The sequence below is a fragment of the Arachis stenosperma genome, chromosome 2 (assembly GCF_014773155.1).
Source record: "Arachis stenosperma cultivar V10309 chromosome 2, arast.V10309.gnm1.PFL2, whole genome shotgun sequence".
Classification (NCBI taxonomy): domain Eukaryota; kingdom Viridiplantae; phylum Streptophyta; class Magnoliopsida; order Fabales; family Fabaceae; genus Arachis; species Arachis stenosperma.
The window spans coordinates 85,293,724-85,308,371 of NC_080378.1; the positions used below are offsets into that span (position 1 = coordinate 85,293,724).

General features: G+C 35.1%; 2 protein-coding genes and 1 pseudogene across 2 annotated transcripts; 1 reads left to right on the top strand and 2 right to left on the bottom strand.

Moving 5' to 3' along the window:
* Positions 1-1,217: 1,217 nt before the first annotated feature.
* LOC130963099 (protein FAR1-RELATED SEQUENCE 5-like) lies at positions 1,218-4,405 on the bottom strand. The gene is made up of 4 exons (XM_057889250.1): positions 3,263-4,405; positions 2,162-3,178; positions 1,992-2,042; positions 1,218-1,565 (listed from the first exon to the last, which is right to left on the bottom strand). Exons 1-4 carry the CDS (start codon positions 4,403-4,405, stop codon positions 1,218-1,220), a joined length of 2,559 nt encoding a protein of 852 aa, XP_057745233.1.
* A 1,967-nt stretch (positions 4,406-6,372) lies between these two features.
* On the bottom strand, positions 6,373-7,328 carry LOC130962195 (3-ketoacyl-CoA synthase 4-like; annotated as a pseudogene).
* A 790-nt stretch (positions 7,329-8,118) lies between these two features.
* Positions 8,119-12,992, top strand: LOC130960557 (2-oxoglutarate-dependent dioxygenase DAO-like). The gene is made up of 3 exons (XM_057885978.1): positions 8,119-8,505; positions 10,597-10,912; positions 12,533-12,992. Exons 1-3 carry the CDS (start codon positions 8,120-8,122, stop codon positions 12,776-12,778), a joined length of 948 nt encoding a protein of 315 aa, XP_057741961.1. The 5' UTR covers position 8,119; the 3' UTR covers positions 12,779-12,992.
* The last annotated feature ends 1,656 nt before the right edge of the window (positions 12,993-14,648 follow it).

Here is a 14,648-nt window from a genome sequence, read left to right on the forward strand (position 1 = left end):
AATGAACCTGACTTCCAAGAAGGGATCGTAGAACATGATCAGCAGCCCCATTGACCTGTCATTGAGAATAAGAATAACCAAGGTCAGATATGTACTAGTAGAACATTATCAACAAGGTTGAGAGAGAATAAAACCTTCCAGGATGGTGAGTCAAAAGCTAAGAAGACAGCTTCTTTAAATTGATCCTTATAGCGGAGTATTGCCGGACCGCCAAAAGTGATGCCAACTGATAATATTTTTAATTGATAAACTCTTATAAACTGATAAACAAAACCAGTTATTTACCATCCAAAGGAAATGCTCAAGTAGGGCTAGTTCAAACTACACATAAATTCAATCCATGCCCTACATTTCACAAGCACTAAAGTAATGCTTCAAAGCATAACTACATGAAAAAAAACATATCAATAGCATCACATTCACATTAATCGCATTATTTGACTTTTCTAAAGTCAAAACCAATCCAAAACATATTAAGATATACATGTGAATCTAAATAGACATATGAGCCGAGTAAGTTTACCTTTTTTCTCTGATCAGATAGCATCTTTAAAACTGAGCATAAATGAACCTTTAATTATTTAACCAAAAGCTGCATCAACCAGCCCCTTCTCTCGAGTGTAATCCAAATCACCCGAACTCCCACTTCCACTTCAAACCCCAGAAAAAAGGGAAAATCAGAGTTGCACTAAAACTCCCGCATCAAGAGGGAATGATCAAAATGCAAAAGATTTTGGTAACAATGAAAAAGGCAATAACCACTTAGCATTTTAGTAACAAAAGGCAATAAACTCTTAGCATTTTGGTAACAAAACAAAAGATTTTTCAACTGAAATAAAAAATAACGGCAAGTGAATGGACTAAACAGCATAAAGACAGAAAATTCACAACCACCTTCTTATGCAAGGAAACAGGCAAGCATTGTTTATAAGCCTAAACCAGTACAAGTCATGTGATGATAAATAAATATTTGAGCCTTAATCATTTAAAGAATCTTTACAACTCATGAAACAGCTTGAGTTATATGAGAAAGTGGCAAGAAATTTAACTTTGTTAACCAAAATATTCAACTTCTTGGCAGTTATTTCTCTCAATAACTGCATAGAATTGCTATAGAGCTTTCTTTGACATGAAGCTAGCAGAGAATTTGATAAGTAAATAACTCAATTGGAACTTCAAATTGCATAAATTAAAAATATAATATATAGATTATAACTCTATGGCTTTTTGTTGTTGATGACTTCATTCAAAAGTCCAGCCCATGTATTGCTATCACGGGGTCCACTAGAATACGACGAGACATGCGAAAACTGAGGATATGATGTAATTCTGGCAGTAGAAGGATATTGATTGAAGTACGCCATGCCATTTGGAACAGGATGAAAAGGAATAGGGAGGACTCCACCATAAGGTTGATAAGGAAGGACCACTGGATAATGATGCATAGGATACTGTGGCAATCCTGGTATCTTGGTTGTGGCTACATCTGGAACTTCGGTCGCTTCTATTCCTGATGTGTTGGTCTTAGCTTTTAATGTCTCTTCACTTAGACTGATTTCTTCGATCTAAACATAAATCACAATTTTTAAATAATTACGATACAGAATTTATGCAAAGTGTTTGTCTCACTCGCCCTTAAACTCTCGGTTGCACTTATGGTATTGGATTAATATAATTTAAATTCAAACTAATACTTTAATTTTCCTTCTTGAATTATCTAATATAAATTATTAGATATGCAAAATGTTACCTTCTGTCAACTTTTTTTGCCATTTGCTCTAATCTTCGGTGTTTCTGTCAATTTAGATACAGACTTCTTGCTTCCACAACCCTTGAATTTTTTGTAACAGAATAATAAGAAATAATATAAGCACTACGAGAATAATATGTTGCAAATTTGAATTGAAATGACAATAAATTTGATAGATGGTATACCATGGACAAGTGCTTACTTTAAAATTATTTTTATTGTGCACGGGTGTATTTTTTACTGATTTTGTGTTCTGAGAGGGAGTCTGTTTATTGGCATCACATTCTTCAACCTGCTAAAAAAAATTTTAAAAATTGCTCAAAATATAGCATTATTTAATAGTTATGCGAAAGACACTAAAATAATAGGTAAGCATAAAGTATATCCTTAAGCAAGGCATTATATTAATACCATTGGTTCATCTTCAGCATTTGAGTATTTGGCGGGGGAGTCCTCCTTGGCGAGTAATGGACATGTCCTAACGAAATGCCTGCCTGACTTACAATGCGAACATCTTCGCCTCTTTTGGCCTTTTGGAACCTTTCTTGGAGTCCCTTTTGACTTCACAACAGCTGGATCACCGATTAGTGCTGAAGTGTGGGAAAGCCTTGCTTGTGCATCACCTTTATTTTGCACCTTCGAAATTAGCTTAAGTAACTCACCTGAGATTTCCCTATAGTCTGCTGAATTTTTGGAAGAAATATCACAAAGCTTCCAACAAATAGATGCCATTGCACCGCGTCTAAGTGTGGGCGCTATATCATCAGCGGCGTCTTGCTCGCCAATTGAGCATATAAAATTACTCTTTGCATCTCTTGTCCATCTTTTCAGGATAAGATATGTAGGGACGCAATTTGCATTGCGGTGCTTCAAGACCCCAAATATGTGGGAGCACGGTAGTCCACGAGTCTCAAATAGCCTGCACTCACACACAAACAGGTCCTTGTCTTTATTGTAAGATACTTTAAATTCCCATTGCTGATTAAAATACTCACTCGTGCTGTACTCAACAATGTATTCACTGTTTGGGCATTCAGTCACATTTAAAGCACCTACTGCTTCTATCTCATCTTTCACAAGTTTAAAAATATTTATAGTATAAAATTCAGCAGTTTGTTTCTCAAAAATTTTTAAGCACGTAGTCAAAACAGGAAACTTATAAAAGGTGTCAAAGTCAGCAGTAAGATGGTTGTTTCGGTAATGCCTTAGTACTTCACTAAATTTATGCATGAATTCAAGGAGACTGATTTTACTGTCAACATAGTTCTTCAATAATGAATGAATTCCCTCACACTGTGAAGTAGTTCTTATGCGGCCAAAGAAGTGCTCCCTCAAATATGTGGTAGCCCACTTCATTCTGTCATTATAAATTACCTGGACCCATTCATTCTCGGCAAGTCCGTATTTGGATATGATCTCGTTCCATCTCTGTTCAAATATTTGTACGGTAAATTGTCCATACAATAATACACTAAAATCGTCCCAAAAATGCTTGTTTTTTATATTCTGTACCGCATTACGATGGAGATGCCATGCACAAAGGCGGTGTGGTATACCAGGAAATACTTCTAAAATAGCCTCTCTCGTAGCACGGTCTCCGTCTGTCACAATGCCTCCGGGTAGTTTTCCTGACATGATTTCCAAAAATTCCTTCAGTGCCCACTTCAAAGTTTCGGACTTTTCATCTGAGAGCAGAGCGCATCCAAAGATAGTCGTCTGGCCATGGTGGTTGGTCCCTGAAAATATGACTAAGGGCTTGTTGTATATATTTTTCTTGTAAGCGGTGTCAAAAGCCAGTACATCGCCAAAACATTCGTAATCAACAACGCTTTCTCCATCAGCCCACACCAAATTATCCAACCTACTATCCTTTAAGGTGAACTTTCCTAGAAATAACGGGTCACTATCTACTTTAGAAAACAGATAGGCCAACGCAGCAAATGCATCACCGTCTTTCACTTTGCCACGCCTAGTCTTACTAATGTGGTTATGTAAGTCTTTGCTAGTAAAACCCACTTTATCATATCCACCTTTTTGGGAAACCATGTAACCCATTATGTGGCAAGTTTTAACACCACATGCTCGCAAGCTATCTGCTTGTGTTTTATCGGCCTCATCAAGCCCACGATTCGCGGCAATAAGATGTCTGTACTTAGGTGGACACAGTGGATGATTGTGTTCACTCTCAAAGACACTGACTTTCCACTTACCCGTTCTATAGTGACGAATGAACCGAATCCTCGCCTTGCAGTTGACACGAGTAATTGCCCTATGCTCCCTTTGTCGATTGTCCCTTTTAAGGTGCTTCCAATGTCTTTCTCCTGCTTTATTGCAAACCAACTGGCTTGTATTAATGTTGCCATTAGCATCCACCGTCTTCAAGTCTTTTCGGGACACAAATCCATAGCACTTGGCATATTTGGCATAAAATTCACAAACTTGAGATTCTGTATCAAACACCAGTCCCCATATGTCTTCGATGGTCAAATCAGTTATCAACTTTTCCAAACCACCAGCATTAATTATATCTGCCTCTGCTTCATCTACAATTACATCCACCATATCATCACTTTCATCGGAACTACACTCATACTCAACACTTAAATTCTCAGATTGATCACCATCCTTATACGACTCTTTGCCATCATTCTCCATGACTGAACTTAAAATTTTAACATGTTAGGTACTAACTAAATGCTAGGAGAATGGAATAGGCAAAATGAACTAAACTTTTTTTTTTAATTAAAATTATTGGTCAATCAAATTCTATGAAACCTAAGAGCTATTAGTGCATAAGAGTGTTGAAACAGTTTTTCATACTTAAAAAAATTCGATTAAACACGTGGAAGTCTAAGCTCAACTTCTAGGTGATTTCACAGTTTTCTTAGTCATCCCTTGCATTTTCTCAACAGGTTCAATTCAATTTCCTTCTGAATTTCTGTGTGTGATTGATTTTTCCTTTTCTGCTCTCAATTTCCCATTAGTTTCTTATAAAGTTAATTCCTTTATCATGTGTTTCCCAGTTACGGTTTACTACTTGTGTAACTGATTATTCTTTTCTTTTCTTTTTTCGTACAAAAAATCCAGTTTCAACAAGCATATTCAACAGTTTCATATTTCAAGCTTTCAACAAGGATATTCAGCTTAACAATTTCAACAAGCATATTCATATTCATAACAGTTTCATATTTCCATTACAAATCAACAAAACAACAAATTTACAACTTACAAGTCAGCAAGGATATTCAGCTTAACAATTTCAACAAGCATATTCAACAGTTTCATATTTCAAGCTTTCAACAAGGATATTCAGCTTAACAATTTCAACAAGCATATTCATATTCATAACAGTTTCATATTTTAACAATTGCTTGTAACATTCCTTGATTTGATTCCTTGTACATTAATATCCACAATGAAATTTATAAATTGCATAAGTGAAGTCTATGTTAGCTTTATCAATGAGTAGAAACGTTGTAACAAGGCCATTGATGCTAAAAATTCAGTGTTTTATATGAAAATAATAGTAACAAAACATAGCTGAAGAATAAAAAAATGCTAATGCCATAACTTTCCAACACCAGAATTCTTCGTAAGAGATCTAACTATTCTACAGTTAATATTTGACCACAAAACTTCTTTCACTTTCTTTCAACAAATGACAAGAAATTCAATGAAAAAATGAATTGTTCTAGAACAAAATCAGAGAGTTACATTTATTACATAAATAAAAAACCAGGATTAAAAGGGATTAGGAATAGACTGTAATAAAATGCGAGTCAATCAGAAAATGGTTTGGACAAATTTTGCAGATTGAGCTCTTGCTTTCAGAGTATCCTCCTTTGATCTCGCCTCCTGTATCTTACTCTCCAGAAGCTACAGGCAATTAATAAAGCAAAAATGGGATAAACTTACATCACTAGTTATAACAAAAAATTCCTACACTATAATTAAAATAGTCCAACCATTTTCAACAGCTTATAGGATTCTGGGAAGATGCAATTTCTTACAAAAACAAAGTTACTGGCACACTATAAATTTTGGTTTCCAAGCATACCAAAAACAAAGCTGCTGCTCTTTTTCTTTAAAAAAAAAAACACAAACAAAACATAAAAACACTGGAAGGGCAGAACAAAGTTTGTTTCTAAGCATAAGCATAGTCCAGAAGGAAACAAGAATTAATTTCAGCACAAGAACATATCCAGAACTTGTTACCTCAGGAACAGAGACAGGTTTTCTTCCAGTTGGCACAACACAAAAAATTACCAGAAGGAAAAACGATGCCTAACTTAGCAAAATGTTTGATGACTACAGTGATTAACCAAACTTAGTAGCATCTCATACGTGATAGCAAGGCAAAGCAAAAGTCATTATATTGCTGATATAAATCTAACATTAGTCTTTATGCAACCAAGTGAAATAAAGGATTAAGTGACAAATACATAAATATTAATTTAAGGATTAAGTAACTAAAATAGAAGCATTAGAATAATTAAAAATAACAACAAAAATAGGCTTCTAAAGTGATGATTGAACAGTTGAGACATTATCTAATATCTCCTTGAATAGGATTGATTATTGGCTTATGCTATGTGTACTAGAGAGAATAGCAGAAATTAAAGCTATGTAACAACCTGCACTGGATACCTATGAATGCAATCTTCCCAAGGAGACTTGGGTGAAGCCTTGACATGCCTAAGTGCCTGCCACACTGCCCTGTTACACTTAAATCCACTTCCAAATGCAATCTGCCACACCCTATTCCCCTTCCTCAACATGCATAGGCAGAAGCTGAAGATTCTTCGCAAGCTCATCAATTACAGCTCTCCCATCAGCATGAATGCAGAAATGATCAAATGCAAGCTTGAAATTAGGTATATAAGGCTTCACTTTTGCATTCAGAAGCTTCAACCAAAGTAGCAAAGAACAGAAGCTGTTCACTTATTGGAAGAACAAGAGACCCCAAAGTTGTGATGTTAGTCTTTAAAGCCCCACCAGCAATAGCCATAAGATCCTTTGAGAGAGAAACACCAGTTTTGCCATCATCATCTTGTTCTTGATACACACACCTGAAAGCTTTATCATCAGCACCCTTATGAGTCCTCACAACATGAACAAGCTTGTACTTTGCTCTTCTCTTAACAGAGCCTTTGTTGGACAACAAAACAGCAGAACCACCAATACAGAACAAACAATTTGGGATCAGCATAGATTTTTTGTTCCCAAAGTACCAATTCTGAGTAATGTTCTCAGTGTTAACAACAACAACATAAGTGTTCCTATGAACTTGAAGCATGTCCTTAGCAAGATCAATGGCTATAACTCCTACACTACAACCCATACCACCCAAATTGAAGCTTCTAATGTTACCCCTAAGCTTGTACTTGTTCACAATCATTGCAGAAAGTGAAGGAGTTGGGTTAAACAAACTATAATTCACAACAAGAACACCAATATCCTTAGGCTTAATCTTTGTATTAGCAAAGAGATTATCCAAAGCACCAAACATAACATTCTCAGATTCTTCTCTTGCAGCAGCCATGGAAGGAGTTGGAGGGATATGATGCATGACTTCGGGTACATACTGACCGTCGAAGTCTAAGGTTTTGTTCTTGGTTGAGCTTCTGTTCTCTGAACTCGAAGGAAGAAAACTAGAATAGAGATGGATTTTTCTACTGAGCAGTCTGAGAAGAGGGGGGCAGAATCATGACGGAGACAGAGGCCAGGCAACGAACACAACTCAGAAGATGGTGGTGGGTTGGAAGAATCTGCGATGACCAGACGAAGACGATGGTGACTGAACGCCCGACGGACGGCGGCAGGAGCGCGATGGAGCAGATGAATACCAGGAACTGACGCGCCGAGGTCGAGGAAGAAGAAGATGCGATTCTTGAAGGAGGAAGAAGCACGGACGACCAGACGACGATGGTAGTGCCTGAGAGCGACGGACGGCGGCAGTCCTTGCGGCGGTGGTGGAGAAGCTAGGGTTTAAGAGAGAAACTGTTAAGATAGGGGTATTCAAAGGGTATTTTTGTCTAATCAAATAAAGGAAGGATGTTTAAGTCTTTTCATTAAAATTGAATAAAATTTATTTTTTATTTTTATTTAATTAAAAGGGTGTTTTAGTAAAAGTGGTGATATATTATATATTTAAAAAAGAAAAAATTAAATGCTGACGTGAAAAATAAATTTCACTCGTCTTATTGTTATTTGTCCACATTTTAAATGTATCGGTACGTATGAATTTATTATCGTACTGTAGCAATCACCAAATTGTTATATTTTTGGTATACAATCAGTATAATTGAGATTATTTTTAATAACCAAGTGGCACTAACCCAACTTTTACGGGAATGAGCTGTTATATTCATGTGCAAACTACCCACACATAAAACCAAAAGCAAAGACAAAGAAAACACAATGGAGGTTCCTGTAGTAGATTTTCAGCAACTCAGGAACAAAGAGGAGGAGTTGAAGAAGCTAAGAGAGGCATGTGAGAGATGTGGGTGCTTCAGGATCATCAACCACACGGTTCCAGAAACACTCATGGCGGATATGAAATCAGTGGCAAAGTATCTTCACGACCTCCCCGTGGAGATCAAGACGAAGAACAAGCCAGTGATCCCTGAATCTGGCTACAGGCCACCATCTGAAATAAGTCCTTTCTATGAGGGATTGGCACTCTATGACATTCACAAATCGCCGCAGGCTGTGGACCAATTCTGCTCTCAATTGGGTGTGCCACCAAAGCAGAGGTCAGTACTCAGTTGTTTGTTATTATTGTTATTTTTTATTTTATTTTATTTTTTTTCTTATTTGAGGTTCAAAGTTCAATCATTCACATTGAATGGATCCAGAGCCAGAGACTCCTACAACCAAAGGTAACGGAACCGATTACAAATTTTTTCAGACTTTTGGAGAAGTCAATCCAATCCGATCCGACACTATCAAAACCGGACCGGAAATTTATACTTAAAAACAAAGATAAAATAGAAAAATAAATTGCAGAAAAAGATAATATTATTTCTTTAAAGAAATTTCCAATCATGCTTGTAACAAAATTATTTTTTTAAAGCAAAAGTCAAATAAAAGAAAACGACCGGCCGTGCGTGTCAGGCCCAGAGGCCAAGTAGTGCCGAGCCTAGAGGGACCGGAGGCAGAACGGGCAGATCGAACTGAGGTGACAACAGAAGGAGCAGAACTCGAACAGAGGCAACGGCGGAAGCTACCAGAAACCAGCGGTGACACATCGAGGAATGAGCCTCGGCGGTGAAGGAAGGCAAATCGCAGAGCAGAGAAGTACGAGGAGGTGTGGGGTTGGAGAGTGACTAGGGGCCAGGAGAGATCGAGAATTGGAGATAGTGAAGCGAGAAAGAGAAAACATACTAAATTAACGTAAATTATTGATAAAAAGTTAAAACATACTAATTTCACATTTATACCAATCATTATTAATTAATAATAAGATAATGATTAATTTTTCGCTTTTTAATTTTTATATTGAGAAAACAGTAAAGTTATTCATGGTTATTGGAACTTTATGTATTATCCAAAGATGTGAAAGATGACTATCAAATCAACAAATTCCAAGATCGGATTTTGAGTTTTTAACCATAAAATTGATCTACCATGTGCTCTAAAATTCAAAAAAAAAAAAAAATCTAATCACACGATACTTAAGATTCGATTTGTTCATCACCCGAATTTAAATTCACTACGTTTTTTACTTTTGCTCCAATCGTCACCAACACCCGTCATCTAGAGAGTACAAAACAGAGAGAAATAAAGAGAGAACAATAGAAAAGGAGAAGCGGAAAGACAGAACCAATTAGAGAAAGATAAAGAGAGAGAGAAAGAGGAAGGAGGCAGCAACATTGATGGAAGCACTGCCGCTATGGTCGTTGTCACTGCTGCATATGGAGCCCGGGGCCGAAGAATAGATCGCCGAAAACATCCAATGTCAATTTATCTTTTCCTTTTCCACCTCGCTAGAGCTCCGCGGAAGAATATGGCACATGATTGCTCCCTCCCGGCGGACATCTCGATGTACACTGCGCTCTGCTGCTTCCTTGATCTCACGATCCTCAGCTTCCCGTCCCCTCTATGTGTCTTTGCTGTTCTTTGAATTTTTTAAAAATTAAATATTATTCGTATTGTTGTTATTGTTATGATTGTTGTTGCTGTTGCTGTGGGCCAGGTAAGAAGGGGTGCTAGTGAAGGTGTCGATGGTGTGAGGGGGAGAGGTGATGGAGGCGGTAGAAATGAGGGATGAAAGGTGTTGGTGACGAGAGTAGGACAAGAGTGGAAAAGGTTAGCGAAGAGGAGAAGAAAGAAGGGTATTTTTGTCCGAAATTGATCAAAATCCTAAAGACTAAAATATATGAAATCAAAATTGTCTTGCATATCATGATAGTTTTATATTAGTTCAGGAGGATAGCACTCAGCCAATCAAAGCAAAAAACGTAGGTCAATGCATGCATGCATAACTAACTGTCATGTATGCAAAGTTAATTATGCTGGCTACTAGTTGCTGAAGTTAGTTGTTATAACTAGGTATTTAAGAGTGAGTTAAAGAAAATTTGAGTTAGAAGTCAACCTAAGTTAGTTAGCTAGAGTTCGATGTTAGTTAGAATTTCCGTTATGTAGATAAACTTAATTCTGCAGCTTAATTGAATGAGATTCATCAATATTTTTCACACTGTCATTTTCTTTTCTTTGCTAGTTGTGCATATTGTCTCTCAACTCTTCTCACTCACCTCAACCAACTCTACCCTAACAGCATGAGTTTTCACATTGGTAGTTGCGTCTTCTCAGTTTATAAGGTTGTGACTTTGTTTGTTTCACAGGAAAACAATTGAGGCATATGGTGAAGCTGTTAATGACTTGGCAACAAGTGTATCACAAAAAATGGCCGAGTCTTTGGACGTAGTGAGTACTGATTTTAAGGACTGGCCATTGCTATTTAGGGTTATCAAGTATAGCTTCAATGCAGAAAGCATAGGCTCCGTAGGAATACCAATCCATACGGATACAAGCTTTGTGACCTTACTTCAAGATGATGATAAAGTTGGAGGTCTTGAAATTATGGACCACTCTGGATCATTTAAGGCAGTCCCTCCCCAATCTGGATCCTTCCTTTGTATTATTGGAGATGTTGGACATGTAAGTATGCATAATTTCAATAGTCTTTTAATTTGGCTGAAACAAATTTGGAACTAAATTATTTTCATTATTTTTAAATTATTATTCACTTAATCATGAGAAGTAAACTTCAAGTCATTGATTTCTAGTTGATAAATATCTTAGGGTTTATATGCTTCATAAAAAAAATTTCACTTTTAAAATTTTATTAGTTTAAAAATAATTAGACATTATTCGTTGGAAATCCAACATACCATATCCTTCTAGTTATAGAATTTAATTTTGAGGCATTGTCATTGTAAAATCGTTTTACACCTGTATTTAATTATATAACTCTATATTAACAAAAATAACTTTTTTACATTAACTGCGTAAATGACCATTCAAAAGAATGATTATGATTATACAACTCTGTAAAACGTTTTACGTTATCAGTGTATTAAAATTAAACTCTTCGCTATATTATTGAGTTAATGCTTAAAATGCTTTTGCAAAGATTTTGCATCAATTAATTTGGTCTTTTATATATTTAATGTCTGGTCCTTAAAAGCTATCAATGTGAGTTAAGCTGATTATACTTTTAATTTCTTGTTCACTTGTCATCCTTAAACATCGTGAATTAAAAAAATAACCAACTTAACTTATTTTGATCATTTTTAAAAACCAAATTAAAATGTCAAATCTTTTATAGAACTAAATTCACTCAAACATGATGTCTTAACACTGATGAAGGTTTGTTAATGACTTAAAAAAGATGAGTTGAATCTATGATTTTTTTTAAATTTATTTTAATTTCGAATTGGATATGAAACTTCTTTGCTAGTGAATGTCAAGTTAATATTTCAAAAGACAATTTTATTTTATCTCTTCATAAATGATCAGAAACAAGAAACAGAACAAACCTTTTATTTTTAGTTGCTTGTTGCTCTTTTATTTAAATTTGGCCTGCACACTAGCCGAAAAAATTATTCACTCAATTTTAGACTTTTGGCCCAATATTATATGTTTGAATATTATCAAATTATTGTTATTATTTTTTCTAACTCAACAATTAATTTAAATATCAAATCTTAGGAAATATTTCAAGTATATCATAATTTTAGGTATTTTAATTTTAAATATCAAATCTGAGGAAATATTTCTATTCTTTATATTCTGTTTTTAGTGTTCTATCTATTATGTTCTTAAAATCAAAAGCAACCTATCATCCTTTTATAATTAGTCATTCACATCATCCTCTGTAAAGCGAGCGATATATAAACAAGGTCTCGCGAAATCTCAGCTCAAAAGGCATTTTTATTATATGACTTGGCCAAAAGTGTCCCATAACCTAGAAAGTTATCTTATAATTGACATAAATTATGTTGGAATATATAATTTTTCAAACTTTAATTTGACTAACAATTAGACTGCCAATTTAAGTATCTATGTCCTTTATGCCATTAAGTATTAATTTGTAAGATATTAAACTTTTAACCACTAAATTACTAATATATAAAATATATATTAAAATATAAATATTCATTAAAAATAAATTAAATAATATATATTTATATATGAATACGGCTAATTTTAGTGTACGATATCAAATAGCACTTTTGTAAACTTCTATGTAATGATTTGAAATGTATATATGTATAGATATGGAGCAATGGAAGATTTCACAATGTGAAACACCGGGTATTATGCAAGGAAGCAACTACACGTCTTAGTTTTGGTGTGTTTATGTTTTCACCAAGGGATGGTAAAATTGATACCCCAACAGAGTTGGTGGACCTTAATCACCCACGGCTATATCGCTCATTCAACTATGAAGATTTAAGGCAGTTTCGAGTTAGCGCACGAGGGGAATTAGCAAAGTTCTTGGCCAATGTTGCAAATGTGTAGCTAATATATGGTGAATTAGAGATATTAATATCATCAAATAAAATTAGTGAAATGAGTGGATGCATTGAAGGCTTGGTGCATCAAACTGTGAACTTATTATTCAAATGGTGTCCTCTTATATATATAGACTGAAGAAGTCGAGCATGTTTATGAGTTGAGATCTTGAACAAACACTAAACAAAAAAAAGCTAATCTAGAGTATGAGTTTGTGAAAGTATACACTGCCTGTTTCTCTCCCATTTCTCGTGCTATCTCATGGCACAGGATTTGATGGTCCTAGTTCTAGAAAGTTTGGACTATTTAATGGGACAATGGAATCCTGTGCCCAATGAGAAATAAAAAACAATGAAATAGATCTTATATTAATCGTGAACTCCATAAATATTCTAGATAAAAAAACCATTAATTGTGACCTCTATTAATCGCTCATACCACCACGTATCTTTCAAGTTTCATTAGTTATGTTTTCGGTCATCATCAGTTCATCATTAACAATAATTCATTTGTTTAAATCATAATGGACTTCCTTTTATCGTCAATCGTTGCACCATCATTCATAATGAGAACTTCATCATTGTTGATTGATATTAGATAATGCAATTTCAATTAGAATCCGTTAAGGAGATAATGACTTATTTGTACAATGTCTACAATGGGTTATTAAGTTACAAAATGAACATTCCCATACTATCTAGAATAACCATCCGAGTACTAGGGATAATAAACATCTTCTCAAAAGGTTAAACTGATTTTGGGATTCACCAAAGATCAAACTCCTGACCTTTCGAATCTAGAACTCTAATACCATGTCATGATACCACTCATCCCAAAAGTTTCAACTGATGGGAAAAGGTAACACTAATGGTTATATCTCTAATACTCTCTAAACCTCCATTGTACACATTGTACAAATATTTCATTGGCTCCTCATACTTTCCCTTTCAATTATCATTAGTCACTCACATCATCATTCATAGAGCAAGCAATATATAAACAAAGTCTTGTGAAATAAATAATTTTTCAAACTTTAATTTGACTACCAATTTAAGTATCTATAAATCTTATGGCCTTAAATATTAATTTGTAAGGTATATATTAAACTTTTATGTCATGATTGAACTGTATCTCTATATAGATATGGAGCAATGGAAGATTTCACAATGTGAAACACGGTGTATTATCCAAGGAAACAGCTACACGTTTTACTTGTGGTGCGTTTATGTTATCACAAAGGGATGGTAATGTTGATACCCCAATGGAGTTGGTGGACGGCCACTATCGCAAATTTGTAGCTAATATATGATCAACATAGAGATATTAATAACCTAAAATAAAACTCTTAAAATTATTGGATGCATTGAGGGTTTGGTACATCCACTTGTGAACTTATTATTGAAACAATTTTATGTTTCTTTGTTTTTAATGCCTTGTGTGCTCTGAAACTTGTACTCATCACATAGTCACATTCCAGTTTTGGATCCTTCTGAGTTTATTTACTGATAGAAAAAAAGGGTTTCCTTTTATATGTAGACTGAATCACTGAATAATATGGATATGTTCATGAGTTAAGTGTTGAAGAAACACTACACAAAACAAAAAGAAGGAAGAAGCTAGGGTAGAGTATGACTTTGACAGTGTACACTGCCGACTTTTAATTCTCCCATTTCTCGTGCTATCTCATGTTTTAGTAGCTGCCACCGCTAGGCGCTAACTTGTCTTGCTTCCTAGTGATGGATGTAAAAAAATAATGACATCTGCCAAATGGATGAGTAGTGAAGAGAAGAGGGTGAACCTTCTTAAGAGGCAAGACAAAATGACACACTGATCCCGACGAAATGACATAGTGATCGCACAGTGATTTATTTCCTTA

Bases quoted from the DNA above. Each gene is read 5' to 3' on its own strand.
- LOC130963099 (XM_057889250.1), bottom strand. From the start codon at position 4,405: ATGGAGAATGATGGCAAAGAGTCGTATAAGGATGGTGATCAATCTGAG. The intron at 3,179-3,262 runs GTACAGAATATA...ATATTTGAACAG, and splicing joins GGCATCTCCATCGTAATGCG to AGATGGAACGAGATCATATC. The intron at 2,043-2,161 runs GTATTAATATAA...TTTTTTTAGCAG, and splicing joins ATGCTGAAGATGAACCAATG to GTTGAAGAATGTGATGCCAA.
- LOC130960557 (XM_057885978.1), top strand. From the start codon at position 8,120: ATGTGCAAACTACCCACACATAAAACCAAAAGCAAAGACAAAGAAAAC. The intron at 8,506-10,596 runs GTCAGTACTCAG...TTTGTTTCACAG, and splicing joins GGTGTGCCACCAAAGCAGAG to GAAAACAATTGAGGCATATG. The intron at 10,913-12,532 runs GTAAGTATGCAT...ATATATGTATAG, and splicing joins TTATTGGAGATGTTGGACAT to ATATGGAGCAATGGAAGATT.